Source organism: Paramisgurnus dabryanus, chromosome 13, assembly GCF_030506205.2.
Source record: "Paramisgurnus dabryanus chromosome 13, PD_genome_1.1, whole genome shotgun sequence".
NCBI classification, from domain to species: domain Eukaryota; kingdom Metazoa; phylum Chordata; class Actinopteri; order Cypriniformes; family Cobitidae; genus Paramisgurnus; species Paramisgurnus dabryanus.
In genome coordinates this window covers 25,855,466-25,871,924 of record NC_133349.1, presented here as the reverse complement: position 1 = coordinate 25,871,924, position 16,459 = coordinate 25,855,466, and the positions used below count along the sequence as shown (strand labels likewise).

General features: G+C 36.4%; 1 protein-coding gene across 1 annotated transcript in view; it reads left to right on the top strand.

The window, feature by feature from the left end:
- Nucleotides 1–16,459, top strand: part of gask1a (golgi associated kinase 1A) — a 28,710-nt gene that overhangs the window by 1,889 nt on the left and 10,362 nt on the right. The window contains exon 2 of the mRNA XM_065246220.2: nt 7,083–8,201. Coding sequence (XP_065102292.2) covers nt 7,083–8,201 — 1,119 coding nt within the window. The remainder of the gene's footprint in view (nt 1–7,082; nt 8,202–16,459) is intronic.

The following is a 16,459-nucleotide window of genomic DNA, read 5'->3' as shown; positions in this document are numbered from 1 at the left end:
AATTGTGGATTGATAACAAAAATTGCTGTAAATAGGAAAAAGAGCACAAAATGGCATGTTGTATTACGGATAAAACACCTATAAGATGTTTTAAATAACCCTTTTACTCTCTAGCACAACCTCTCGTACATGATCATCACTCAAATACAAACCCCAATTGTACCCATTGTATCTGACAAAATAAGCAGCATTTAGTGATTTTTGTGCATTTGCTATTAACATATTTAACAGCGCTTGTGTCACAAGACCCCATTGTGCTGTGTGTATGCTCACTTTGTTTGTGTATGTGTGTGAATATAAATGACAGCAGCATATTTTCAGTGACACATTTTCATCCTAAACACACACACACGCACACACAATTCAAGAAGACACTTCTGTCATAAGCATCTGCAACATAACAAAGGCACATTACTTGTGATACTGTGAGGTAGGCAGGACAGACAGCATATGTCTCTGTGTCTCTCTCTCTCTCTCTCTCTCTCTCTCTCTCTCTCTCTCTCCCTGCAATGATAAATATCGCTGATCCTCCAATGTGGATGGAGGATATTGCTGACCTTTGCTGTTCATACATCAAACTGTTTTTTTTTTTGCCAGATATGTTACGGAAGATCAGGCTATTAAAGTTTTAGTTTAGTCTTATGGGGTAAAAAATTCCCAATGTAGGATATATTTTTGGAGTACATATCGTAAATAGAATGCATCAATTCCTTCGCAAAGTGTCTGTTTGTTATATAGAGCATGGCACAGAGCCAATTACGTGTTGTCAGTTTTATGCATACTTTTAACAAAATGAATTAATTGATGAGTGCTTTTGAAGCATGTTGTTTGCCCCAAATCTTTGGAAAATTCATTAATCAGGAATTTTTCTACTATTGGAACAACGCTACTAAAAGGGCACCTATTATACAAAATCCACTTTTACAAGGTGCTTGGACATAAATGTGTGTTCGTAGTGTGTGAACACAACCACCACCCTACAATGAACAAAATCCACTTTGATTTTTTTTTTGACGCTTTGATTTTCACACTGAAACTTCACCGACACATTCTGAGACTTAAAACACATCTTGTAAAAACGGGCATATTATGTACCCTTTATGGGCGCACTCACACTAACAAACAAACTTATCACACTACATTTGTTATAAATATTTCTTGATCCTCTTTTGTTGTAATATTTTATAGTCATTGTTCTGGGCTATGCCTTTATAAACTTTGCAGATGTGTTGTTTGTAATATTTTGTCAAGCCTCCTTAGATTCTTTTTAGGGCTGAGCAGACCAATACACCAAAACAACATGCATCATATGTGTATTGTTCAAAGTTTAAAATCACTTTTGGCCAGTACTGCAATTACTTGTGTCATATCTCATATATCAAATGTACAGTATTTGCTTACCACTTGTCTTTAAAACAAAACTCATCTTATTTCAATGCACAAATAATTTAACCACAATCCTTTGTTATAGCAGTAATGAAGGATCTCACTTCATCAAAGAATAAGTAATAAACTACAGAGTGAGACAGACAGACGTATGCTTGAAGCTGCTGGAGCGCAGAGCTTCAATCCTGCCCAATAAAATGTAAGAACTGAGAGAGTCATTGTTCTTTGTTGTCATGAGAAGGAAATCATTCACATCTCTATTGCACCCATAAACAAGCATTCAGCTGCTAGCTATTCATTTGTTTTCTTTGTCTTTTCTTAAGAAAAGATGTTGTCAGTAGTTTGACATTTCTTAGGTATAATAAGAATAGTTGGTTCATTTGGGAAGACATCCTGCCTGTTCTGCTCTCTGGATGTTAGGAGAATGTTCTTATTTGTATTTATTGGAGTGATGCCTGTTTAAAATGACACCACGGACTGTATTTATTTATAACAGAATTTGTGACATAACCGTTGATGTCATTCAGTTTATAAAAACTAAAATTGTGTCTATGGCAAGGCATTATGTGCAGAGGTGTATCTACTCTTTTGGCTGGATGAATACATAGTTGTCTATCCTGTCACGTGCCCCCTGATAAGAATTTCTTAAAAAAAAGTAATACATTTTGCTGTTTATTTTTCCTATATTTACATTGATCCATTTGGCAGACTATTTTCCAGTGCATTACAGTTTTTTTAAATCAATATGTGTGTTCCCTGGTTTTAAACCCATGACATTATGAGCTGCTTATGCAATGGTTAACCAACCATGGTATATGAGTTTATAGGGATTTTAATGAAGGGTTTCATTGGCATTTCAGTAGCAGAGATTTATCACTGCAGGGTTAAAATAACTTCAGATGTGCCAAATGATTAGAAACAGAGAGAAGAGAGACATGAGACTATAGATATCTCCATACATTAACACCTCAATGCTGTGAAACCTGCATACCATGTCATTATGTGTCAAGTTTTGACTGAAGACAACCTGTTTATTGATACATAACAATTGCATTCATTTATTTAAAGATGATAGACTTTCATTATGTGATTTTGTCCATTGATGTTTTATTTCATTAAAGCATATTTTGTAGGGATGCACCGATACCAGTATCGGTATCGGGCACGATACCAAGTTCATGTACTTGTACTCGTACTCATAAAAATACCCTGATACCAAAGACCAATACCATACTTTATGACACTTTATGACCAGTTTGATTGTCCTGTTGTCTGCAATTTCTTTAGCACTTTGACAGCTTTGTGACAGGCAGGTAAAAAATTACATGCATTACGTCCTTGGTTTTGCCCTTGGGAGGTTATTGGACACTGTGAAATTTTGGCTTTGAAAATTTGTGATGATAAGCACATAAATGATTTGTTTTTTCATAATATGAGTTGAAGTTGTTAAAAATAAAGATGCTGATATGTCTCATTGTGTTGTTCTTATAAAATTGATATATGAAAAAGCATGCACTGTAAAAAATACTTTGCTGCCTTAAAATTTTTTGTTAAATCAACTCAGATTTACAAGTCATGTCAACAGAGATGAGTTGTCACAACTTATAAAATATAGTTGAGAAACGTCAACTTAATTTTATAAGTTATAACAAGTCACCTGTAGTTCTAACAACTCATCTCTAGTCAAGATAAATAATAGTAAGTTGAAATGACTTGTAAATTCAAGTTGATTCAACAAATTATTTTAGGCAGCAAAGTATTTTTTACAGTGTGGGTATCGGCGAGTACCAGGGAAAAATATCGGTACTCATACTCGATCCTTAAAAAGTGGTATCGGTGCATCCCTAATATTTTGTGAAAGAAAATCTTTCCAAAAACGTTATGTGACTAATTCCTCCTGGTGTTTTTAGTCGATCTCCATGTGCTTGCTATGTTTGGATTGTTGTCTCATGCATCAGTGTGATGTCTGCTTGTTTGTGCTGTTTGTGTTTATCTGCTTAACACATCATGATGCCAGTATGTTTACCTTCTAGCAGTAACACTAAGAGCTTAACACAAGACAGCTTGTTTGCAAGGTTGTCAACAACCGAGACAACAACGTTCACAGTGAAAGCCTGCCTATATGTTTCAATTGGCTCAGTTGAGGTTTTAAATAGTTTTCCCTATATTAACAGAAACTAAACCAATTTAGATGCAACAAGTCACTAGAAATGTTAGAGTTGGAGAAGTCTGAAATTTTTTACAGCGTAGTATTTGGGTTGGCAGATGCTCTTTGTCTTTGTATGGTTGAAAGACTGACTGTGATTTCTTAATAGATGTTTAGATGATGTGAATTGCTCGGGAGTTTGAGATCTGACTCAATCCTAAAACTTAAAATTAACTATTTGCTTCCTTAAACTCAATGTCAAATATGTGTGAATATGTACTAGAGATGAGCAGAAATACAGCCTGTAATCCTTACTTACAGTTTTTCTGAATTGCTAAAGCATATTTTTTGAAACCATCACTCATTTTCTCAAAACCTTAAACACAAATCCCAGTTTCAAACAAAATTAACAGAACCGTTGACTCTTCCAGCAAAATCAAACAATTCCTTCAAAACCATTTCACTTGTACTCAAAATCAAACTAAGCTTTTAAATCATACACGCATAAGTCTATAATATAAAACACTACAAGCATCCATTAGACACTACCTTAAAAAATGGAAAATACAACATCCAGGAGATCTGCTTACAGAAAAATACATGTTTATTGTACATAACAACACACTTGACAAATACTGTTAAAAATCTATATTACTGTAATCACAAGTTTAGTTCAGTGAATATAGTCAATACTTTACTGTAAGTACTGCAAGTAATAGTAAGTTTCAATATTACTATAAGCAGCACTTGTATTTTGTAAAAAGTCAGCAATCCAACTGCAAATTTTGACAATTGCATTGTCTCTGGTGTTCTTTTCTTCCTCATAGTCTTCATCTGCCTCTCAAACTGTTTACAATCCACACAATTGGTAAAAAATACCATTAGATAAAAGTGTGTAGAATTTTGAGTTGTTGTGTTTACTCGATGATAACAGTGTTTAGTTGTGTTTAACTTTTGCCTGCCTGTGTTTAGCAATTATAAAACAAGTGCATTGCAGTGTGAAATGTGTGTTTTAGTGAGAAGTTTGTGTTTAGAATTTTGCAAAAAGAGTGCATGATTTGATAAATGGGTTTAGGCCACTATGAATTTGGTTCAGAGATTGGGGTTTAGTGTTTTAGCAATTCAGAAAAACTGTAAAATCAATCTCCTTTGTCTTAAAACATATATAGTTCAGCCAAAAAGTTGTAACAGGACTTACCTTCTCTTCATTTATGTCTCCATCTAATGCAATGGAAACATGGCAAAACATATACAATAAAGCTAGCAGGTATAAAATCATCCCTCTTATTTATTAATGTCAGACATTTAGATTCAAACATGTAGTTGCCGTCAGAAAAGCATTCATTTTTTGCAGGTCCAAACCTGTTGCAGGTCATATTTTACTTCTGAAGCTCAACAAGCTGTGATTCTCAGTTTGAACAGACTGCATGGAAGGCATTCTTTGACCCGAAGCATAATGAAAGCCTTTCACGGGTGTTGTCTACAAAGTCGTATAAATGTCAGCCAGGAGGGAGAGATCTCACAGTATTGACAAATTTCTTACCCATTCAGTCCATAGTGCGGCTCTAACACAGACTTTTTCAAGCACAGGCACATATTTTCATCTTGATACAGTAAATGAGTTCATATTGGGCTGTTAAAGTCTACAAACACATCTGTGAACCATACATTATATTCTTTGTATATATTATATATAGGAGGGTAAATATAGAAAGGAAGTGAATAAAAGATTTTGTATTTTGCGACAGTAAACAAAATACAATACTTTGAGTGAGATCAGTCTTTCAAACTATACTCTTACAGCTGTGTGAAGCATTTAAGGAAGATTTGTACCTTTTCTAACCCTAAATGATAGGTTTTACCCATTTTAGAAAAGTTCATGCCCAGGGCAGGAAAATTTGAGAATGAAACTTTTCCAAATGCAGTAACTTCCTTCAGACTATTTACTTATTCACTTATTTTTAGTAGTAGATGAGAGCTGGGCACGAATTGGTGGGCAAGAATAAACGAAAACATGCCCAGGTCACAGTTCGCTTTTTTAAGCCACAATATCTAAATTTATTTAAATTAACTCTTTCCCCGCCAGCGTTTTAAAAGAAAGTTGCCAGCCAGCGTCAGCATCTTTCATGATTTTCACAAAAGTTTAATGCCTTCCAGAAAATTTTCTTCTTTAAATATATAAACATACAATATATCAAAATGAAAAAATAGACCCTCTGCATTCAAACAAAAAAACCTGTTTCATCCTACTCTCATTTGTTTTCTTCAAAAATACCAAATTTTGAGCAAAAAGCTGAGATAATTGCGTTTTTGTGAAACACTTTGAATAGAGATCAAATTCAGAGCGATCCTCAAAACATACACAGAGTTTGAACTATTTGACCTAAGGGAATACTTCTGGGTTTAAAAGTTGGGTAAGAGCGACACCTGGTGAATACTAGTGGAAATACGGATTGCAGGAAAAACCCGTCATTGGCAGGGAAGCATTTTCTCTTAATTAATGAGTTAACTCATCAATGGCGGAGAAAGAGTTAAAATATCCAAAAACAGTATTATATTACATGTATACTTATGCTTTCAACAATGCTTTGATGAATTTGTAGTTTTGCCCCCTTAAAGGAATAGTTCAGTGAAAAATGAAAAAAAAAGTGTAGTTTATAAAGTTTTAAATATCAATATTTTTCTTACAAATTACCAGAAGGTCTTTATTAACTGCCTGGAACCCATGTGGATTACTTCTGAGAATGATAGATATACTTTTTTGGAAGCACCATTAATAAAACTTGAAAAAGGACATTTTCTATTTAAACTTTGATTGTGTTTGTCTGAAAGATGATAGTCATATACGTCTTGATGGTTTAAGGTTTAAGATGAAGTAAATCATTTGGAGAAATTTTCAGAGCACCACCTGGTGGATAATAATACGGATTGCCGTAAAAACTCGTCATTGGCAGGGAAGGGTTTTCTTTTAAACGACGAGTTAACTCGTCAATGGCGGGGAATGAGTTAATAGGGTCCCCTGTCAATGCCATCATGATTTATTTATTTATAATTGGATGTCATATGCTGATCAAACTGCGCAGTAGTAGTTTGGATGCGGAAAACGTGGAACGTGAAAAACTTTCTTTACTTTGGAGTGAAATATAACCCAGACATGGTCTTTTTAGAGAGATTCACTCATGCGTTGTATGATGTTAAGTATAACCTTGAACTAAAGATTCATCACTCAGCCGAATGGAAACGATCTGATATTAAAATCTCTGTGAAACTAACAGCTGTGAAAGATCTCATCTACATGCCATTCTGACTCCATATAACACAGAGTTATAATGAAATGAATGCATGTGGAAAATCTCTGGGCTCCAGGCCTGATGTAAACCTTTACCACATATGGAAAACAGTGAGATGAATCTTAAGCATGCATGGAATTTCCTGAAGTAACATTTACTGATTTAGATTTCCAGAATTGATTTCACAGCATTTGCATTCACTTTATAAAATACGACACTTTGCCTCCTGATGTAATAAAACTCTGCTCTGTGTCTGGCAGGCTCTAAAACTGTGGCTGAAATTCAGAATGAAACGTTGCTCTTTGGTGGCCTTCCTGTCTCTCTTCACTTTGTCAGTGATGATATACACCCTTCCTTCCTCCCCATCTGACCTGAGCGACTTGCACCCATGGGCCACCCGAAATAACAAACCGAGCAGGCTGTTGGTGAGGCGCTCGCTGAGACCTCATCTTCCATTACATACCAGGAGTGAAGTGAAGGACTCCACCAAGCATCTTTTGATGGTCAACCATCAGCAACTATCATTTTCGTCTGGGAAAACAGCAGAGGAATACAGCAACAAGCCAACCATCCATCTTCTCCGCTCCAGACTTGACCCGGCATTGCCTCAGTCTGCCAAAATGCAAAGCCTCCACCCAAACAGCACGGCTTGCAGGCACAAATGCGCTCCAGATGGGGCCGAAGCAAAGAGGCTCGCGGGGCGAGTGGTAAAACTAAAACAGGTGCCTAGAGAGGAAAGAAAAAGAGAAAGACTTTTTGAGAGGAAAGAGCCTCAATATGGGATGAGGGCGTCTTTTACCGACTGGTGCAAGTCTGTACCCGACAAGACTGACATTAAAGACTGGAAAGCCGATTCTCTACCCTGGTTCAGCCATGATGATGTGCAAAAGATGAAGCTGCTCTCCAGAGGTGTCGTGATGAGTAAAAGCAGGCTTTCAGGTCACGGACAAGTACTTCAGGTTGGATTAAATGGGACGAATGGCATCTTGGCAGGGGCCGAACATATCAAACATTGCCAGACAGGTGGCTGTGCTCTCATCAAACGTCCCGCTGACTGGTTTGAGGTATTCGCTTTTCACCTGGACAGAGTTCTGGGTTTGAATCGGAGTCTGCCTGTAGTGTTGAGGACCTTTCACGGTGAGATTCTACCATACAAGTACACCGACGGCTCTCCCAGACCTGTGGTTTGGTGGGATCCCAACATCCAGCACCTCTCTGATGCTGAGAATGACCAAAACTCTTTCTCGCTCACCTGGCCACAATATCAGACGGTACTGCAGAGCAGATGTGGTTCTCAGGTGCCTTTAAACTTTACCAACTGTGTGGGAGTGCATCACTCAGAATGGGGACGACTGGCTTTGTTTGACTTTCTGCTGCAGGTAAGGGACACAGCGACAGCAGATCTACATGAATATTGGTTTTCACAAGTTTAATATGCAAATATTTATTTACAAGACAAATAGCAGATGTGCATTGCAGACAGCAAGAAAAGTATATTTAGTATGAATTAACGTTGGGGTATACAAATGTGAACGTGAACACTTTCCCATACTCACATCTTTGGTAAATGACACACTTCAAGCACTGTATAGGTAAATTTACATAATTAAACTTTTTTAGTTCTCTTACCGGTTTGTTTCCACATTATAGGTGTCATAATGGCATTTAATTAAAATAAAAATGCAATCACTGTGAGTTCATGCCCCTAGTTTGCATAATAAATGATTGCAATTAATAACCAGGTAATCAGAGGTATAATACCCATTCAAACTGAGGGGTCACGTGGCCCTCATTTTTTTTAGCCAAATTGATTTTGCATGCAACCTGCAAATCAAAGAAGCGTCTATTAATCTGTTACTTGTCTTTTTATCTGTTTAATATGCACAATACAGCGCAGTCACAGATTTCATCAGCATCTGAGCACGGTCGCGGTTTGCTATCTGAAGAATTAAAATGTCAGCAGAAACGCTCACAACATTTACAAACCCAAACCCAAACCCAATTTAAATATGGTTCAAAATGTGACAGTCTCAACGTTATAGATTTCTAGCTCACAGGGCCACGGGTCACATATGCTCACATAGAAGTAGGGTGACCATACGTGCCATTCTTCCCGGACGCATCCCGTCCAGGATTTTGTGTTCGTCTTCCAGAAGTCGTATTTGTCGACCGCATACGTCATAGAGGATTATTATTATTATTACAGAAAAGCAACCATTACATTTTAAGGTAAGAATGAAACTACGATTGTATATCTTGGGCCCTATTTTAACGATCTGAAACGCAAGTGCGAAGCGCAACGCGCAAGTGAGTTTGTGGGCGGATCTTGGGCGCTGTTGCTATTTTCCCGGCGTGAGAAATAACTCTTGCGCCGGGCGCAAATCAATAAGGGGTTGGTCTGAAGTAGGTTCATTATTCATAGGTGTGGTTTGGGCGTAACGTCAAATAAACCAATCAGAACGCTAGCCAACATTCCCTTTAAACGCAAGGGCGCAAGTTCCATGGCGGGTTGCTATTATTATGACGGATTTACTAGGCGCACGCCAGGAGCGGTTCACAGCCGAGGAGACCGACGTCCTTGTACGGGGGAATCCCACGCTTGCCAGCATAAATCGGGCACGCCGTGTAACGGGAGGTGGATCTGCCTCAGGACTTGACGCCAGCAGAGGACATCGCTGCGTCCACCCTCACCGCTGAAAGGGTTTGGGGGCTTTGAAATCGACCCAAGAAACGCAAGCAAGGTCCAACCCCAAAGTACTCTTACAAATCAAGTTCATATACATTAAGGTTTCTTATGAAAACATTTTAATTATTATTTACATAAAATAAACGTAATACAGCCACACAACAAACTTATGAAAATATTTTAATCGTTATTTGCATGAGAATAAATAAAAACTATCACCACAATGCTCACCACTATGATTCCCCTTATCTCGTGTATTAATATTTTTAAGTGTAACAATTTATGATTTGCAAAAATAACTGTTGCATCTGTGTAGATTAGATAAGCAAAGTGTATGCGCGTTGTGCACCCTATACATTATGGTCAAGCATGCGCCCTTAAAATAGCATAATGAACAACGCGCAACGCGCCACTGACTTTAAACTTTTTTTTTCTGGTCAGTGGCGCAATTGTTTTTTGAAACTGCAAAATAGCATCAGGGATGGTTTGCGCTGGAACACGCCTCTTTTTTTGCGCTGAACCACCCAGGGAGCGCAAGTTCATTCCCTAGTTTGCCGACGTGCTTCTGTGACGGGAAAAACCCGCTGTGCGCCGGGGCAAAATACGAATGATACATGCGTCACGGACAAAGTCAATTGCGCTGGGTGCAAGATAGAGCCCCTTATGTTTTTAACTGAATGGCGTATGCGGTCAACAAATACGACTTCCGGAAGACGCACCGAAATCCTGGACGGGATGCGTCCGGGAAGAATGGCACGTATGGTCACCCTAATAGAAGGGAAAATTAAGGGCAAAAATGTGTTTCTGTAATAATTTTATATAAGACTTTTTTAAGATGTCAAATAAATCTTTGGTGTCTTCAGAGTACATATGTGAAGTTTTTGCTCAAAATACCATAGCATGTTAAAATTGCCACTTTGTAGGTGTGAGCAAAAATGTGCCATTTTTGGGTGTGTCTTTTTAAATGCAATTGAGCTGATATCTGCACTAAATGGCAGTGCTGTGGTTGGATCGTGCAGATTAAGGGGCGGTATTGTCCCCTTCTGACATCACAAGGGGAGCCAAATTTCCATGACCCATTTTGTTCACATGTTTGCAGAGAATGCTTTACCAAAACTTAAAACAGTTACTGGGTTGATCTTTTTCACATTAGAAGCACTGAAGACCCAATTATAGCACTTAAACATGGATATAGTCAGATTTTCATGATATGTCTCCTTTAAAGTTTTTAATATTTGCAATTTAAAGAAAAGTTAAAAATAAACAACAAGTGTAGGTTGCATAGTTGAACATTAAAATCAATCATGTGACTGTTGCTTATGTCATTTTAACTGTTTATATGCTTTATGTATTTGAAATAACATTAATTTTATAGCATAACACAGCTGTTGTGCAAATGCCTTAATGAAACAATTAAACAAGTCATTAAACAGAACTTATACAAACAAAAATTGACATTTCAGCTGTAATATGATGCCAATATGTCATTATTCTGATGGAATTAATTGAGAAGTATTTGACATAAAAGTTGGTTAACACATTTATTTTAGTGGTTTTTACATGAGGGCAGGGGGGATCAGATTGTTAGAAATGTAAGTTGGAGTGCCATGGAAAAGACGCTCTATAGTATTTCTTTAAATGTCCGTTTATGCACAAATTTCTGTGAGCTGTGCACACTGTGCCCCCTTAAAAAAGATGGTGCATGAAGCAGTTACCCTGAGGTAATTTCCGGGTGAATGACAGGATGATTTAAAATACGAAACAATGTGGTTATCCTTTCATTATGGTCATCATAGGTATTTTTTTAAAAGTTAGTGAGCATGTTATTATTACTTAATTTTTTTAAATGTGAGTTTTTCAAAATGTTTGCATGTAGGGATCATGCACAAACCAATAAAAACCTTTGTTAACTGCACTGTTAAAAAAAACTATCACTGGGGCAGTACCCTTTAAAACGTTCCTAATATGTACCATTTAGGTACAATTATGTATACATTTGGTACAAATATATAGTTTTGAGATACTAATATGAATGCTTTAGGTGCAAAGCTGTAATTTTCTAAAATGGTACAGGCCCAGTAACAGCTGGCTTAGGCAACATGTTTTGACCAATATCTCTTCTCATAATTATTCATGGGAAATATCATTTAAATAAAACAATTCCTGATTCTCAAGCACAAAATGAGAATGGTGTGATGCTGTTAAAGTTAGAAAACTAACAAGAGTCCCCGCAGAGACTCTCACATACTTCACTGTGAATCATTACATCTGTACATGTTAAAAAGCGTGAAGATTATTGATTTGTGCCTCATTAGCAAGTTTCTGTATACTGAACGATGTCTTTTACACTTCTTTTCTTCTTTACTTTTTGTTCCTTATAGTTCATTTAGTTTTTTTCCCAAGAAGCACTGTTGCCATGGCGACGCTTAATTAAAACTGTGAACAGAGGTGATGGAGACAGGAGGAAGGCATGCCTTGTTATGAACAGGTTGAAAGTGATAGAAAGAGTGAAGATGATGTAACTTCCTGTGATTTTAACATTGTTCAAATGTATTAATCCTTATGTTGACTGTCACATGAATACACAAGTCTAATAGCCATAAAGAGATGAAATAAATATTTTGGCTTATGTTTTTTATTATTTCAGAATTTTTGATTATATAAACACCATATTTAGATTATCCACAGAACATTAATTCATATCTACCATGTCCCAACAACACATTACTGTCTAATGTTGGGTACAGACAAATGTAGGGTATTGAAGTTAGACATATAAATGGGTGTTTTCTACTAACATTAATAAAGTATAAATATATTATAAAATAATATATATTATATTGTTAATAATATTATAAACATAATAATATTAAGGGAAATGATGTGACGATGCACTCTTAATGACATGAAAATGAATGAATAAGCTGATTAAATTACTGTCAAACATGATTTAATAAATAGTAAGAGCAATTATCTCAGTCATACAGTATTGCTGGAAGAGAAGAGCAGGAAAATAATGTGCATGGGTTTACTAAATTCATATTATAAGACTGATTATAGTGAAAAGATGTTGCTGCATTATATTGGTGAGTCCACCATATTGAGAAAGGCAAAACTATACCATATGAATGCAGCAAGCAATTTTGTGTTTAAAAGACATCTAAGAAACACCCAAACACAGGCCAGACGTTTGCTAAAAAAATTCTAAATTTGGGCTGTCAGTGAAAGTTTAAGAGACTTCTAACCATGCACGTGCACACATAGACATCAAAGGGGGCTTGAGCACCTGCCCTTTTTATTCCTGGAGAGAAAGTGCCCTTTTTTCTGGGGTGCTTATTTAAAAAAAATAATAATAATATGAGCTTTATTCATATAACAACTGATGTCTGTCTGTTTCTTGTGTTTTTTACTTGTTGCTTATTTAATTTAACATTAATTTATTCAGGAATCATTTAAATGAGATTTAAACTCTTATATAGAAAAATAGCGCTATTTGTGGCACACAAACGGTTAACAGATGAGTCCCGCCTCCAAAATTCACATATTCGCTAATATGATTGGCTTTACCTTTCCTTAGTCCCGCCTCTCTAACTTACTGCGCTTTATGATTGGTTTGTCTACACTCGTGCTGCATCATTCGCACTTCAAGCGCCAAAGCTCAGCAGCCCGAACCAGACACGATCATGTGCATGATTATGCAGGCAGCTACTGTACCGGTAAGTGTGTGAGGAAGAAAGCATTCTTATATTAACAGTTTATGCACAAAATATGGGACACGTTGTTACACATAACGATTCAGGGACATTGTTTTCCATGGCAATCCCATATTAACCTGAAGAGTTGCAAACTTGTTACCGTATAGTGTATGTAGTTTAAACAGACAGCTCAGAAAATAATAAAGCACAAACAATAAAATAATTGCTAACTGCAGTAGTAAGCTTTTTTGTTTGCGTTTTTTGTAATGGCTGTTAAATAAGTATAATGTGTTATACTGGAGTGCTGGAGTAGATTGGGAAGAAATCTGATGGTTCAGTATTTTACTTGCCCAGTCTGAATTTTCACTGACATCACAAAAAAGTAAAATATAAAATACAAAAAATAGGCCTAATCTATATTTGTTGTTTCTGACATGTGTAAGTTAACCCTAATAAATATGAAACCTAAGATTAAAGGTGCAATAGGATGTGTTGTCATAATATGTTAAATGGTTCTTTGACAATAACATAGAAGGTATGTGGCTTTATTAAGTGCAAAAATTATCCAGAAACGTTTACATGTCTATTTACAACCCTAGAATTTGTCATTTTAATTAAATGGTCTATTTTTGCCCTATTTGAAAGGGTCATGAATAATAATGTTGAGCTCTGCTCTGATTGGCTCTGCTCTGAGAGGCTCATGCCAGAAGCTCACATTAGTAAACAGACCTTATATTTTGAGCCCTTATCAGACAAAATACATTTTGAGTAACAACTAATCAGCTAAACGCTAGCATATGATATAGCATTTATTGGCATGTAGCGCTAACTCAGCATTGTGTAATGGCTTCCTTTGCTGCTCTATAAACCTAGACTACTAAGGAGACCATGGTGTCTGTGTGAACTGATTATTTTGTAGACATATTTTGAAAATTAAACAATTGCGTGAGTTTGAGGAAGATAAAATTAATTAACTTTTTAAATATTTTTTTTAAAAGGAAGTCAGAATTTCGTTAATATATATACTTTTTGTTTAAAAAAAAGAAAAATATATACATAATTATGAGAAGTGCCCTTTATTTCACTTGAGCCCCTGCCCCTCAAAATGTCTGTGCACGTCCCTGCTTCTAACCATAATCCAAAATACATAAAAATGAATAAATAAAAGCAAACAATTTATAATCACTGTTGACTTTGCTTACATGATCAGACATCTTGCAAGTTATTTTGGCAAACTACGCGTAACCAAATTAAAGTTTGTTTTGGCTAGAAGTGCACTCATAGCCAAACTATGTCTGGTCTATGTTAACCCTTGATGGCTACTGCTTGATGGGAACACACAGAAGTGAATATGGGAGCTGTTTCTTCTGGATAAAAAGCATTACTATTTACTTGTGTTAATAGCAATGTTGGCCTCCCTTATACAGCACAACATATGATTCAGTGGTAAATGTGGCGTCTTTCTTTCTTTGAATTTGACTTTCTTGGTTTCATTTTACACATAACCCATGTTTGTGCACCACTGTGCTGTTTTGCACGTTAATGTAGGCATAGAGGGACATTTAACACGAGAACGCATTCAGTTTTCCTCCAAAATCCTTCATCCTTGATTAATAATCAGGCTGAATCAAGCATGGAAAAATCTGGCAGATTGTTTTGTGCACCCATGCATGTGTGTAGAAGTGTAATTGTATCTGTTCAAAAATGTGCAGTGTGGATTTGCAAATATAATGTGTGAGTGGGTGCAAGTGTGTGTGTGTGTATTTTGGATGTGCATGTATGGATAGCCAATGAATAATACATTGGATCTTAGAGGAAAAGTCAATAGTTGTAACATGGCCAACAGTTAATAGCTTTGTATTGATTTGCTGAAATTGCTGACTGGGACCCATGAACACTTGTTCCTATCTATTCATTTAGCACCTTTGATGGCACTGATGTGTAACCTTACACCCATAAGCACAGAACGGTGTGAAGGACACACTTGCTGCCACCACAGGATCCATGCGTCCTTCTGTCTAAAGCTCTGAAATCTAGATAAGAATATGTTATGACTTCAAGAAACAACTTTCTACTCATATGAGCTCATGTCGTGAGATTTTAACAGTGTGAGCAAACATGGTTCACATGAATAAACCTCCTTACTTCATACTGGTCTGTTTAATTAAGCATTTTGTTTGGGACTCAATTTTGTGTCCTTGTTAAGCCAATTTGTGTATACTGCAGCAGAGACACTTTTGCAAGCCAGGGATAATTCCTGACGAAAGCTAACTGGTTTCAACTATCTCAGTTGCAGTTGCTTGGCTGATGCTTGACACCTCGGGTATATGTGGCTTGCTTCCAGCCATCTAAAATTTGGGCACCGAACCTATATATTATTGCCATAAATGCCAAGCGATCGTTCTGGAGCCCCAGGAAAGTCATTTCCTGACAGCACTGATTGTACCACAAAAATATCCACAGTCCCAGAACCTTTAGTAGCAACCATTCTGGTGGTGCATGAGCTGTGGTGTCACCAGAACTAAAAAATATACATACAGTATAAGACTGACTCTAATGTAGGTAATGATAATATATAAAGTTAAATAAGTTCATTTCATGCTTTGAAGATCCTTCTTAATACTCTTAATCACTTTACAAAAAGGTTGTATTTGTTAACATTAGAAAATGCATTAGATAAAATGAACTAACAATGACTAACAGTTAACAATCTTTGCCATTACAATTGTTCATGTTAGTTTACTGTGCATAAACTAAAAGTTACAACTTTTGATTTTTGGGTTGAAGTGTTAGTTATGCTGAAATTAACATGAACTAAGATTAATGAAAGCTCCAGGTATTGTTAATTGCTAGTTCATGTTAACTAATGCCTTAACCTCCTAAGACCCGAGCTTTGGTTCACTCTAAAAAAATATTGGGTTGTTTTTAACACAGGGCAAGGTAACTATTGGACAGAACACATTTCTGGGTTAAAGTGACCCAAATAATGGGTTAATTTAACCTAACTGCTGCTAACTCATTTTAACCCATGTGTTCTGTCCTATAGTTACCCAGCCCTGGGTTAAAAACAACCCAACATTTTTAAGTGTGTTTGGCTTGCATTTCTTCCAGCTATTTTGGAGTTAGTAAGAACCAATAAATATAATAACCAAATATTTTTCTTAGAACATGAAGCAGTGTTAGTGTCTATGTTTGTGTACAACAGGTTCCAGTTACACAGAATTAAGTATAATGGTGGAAACAACAAAAAATATGA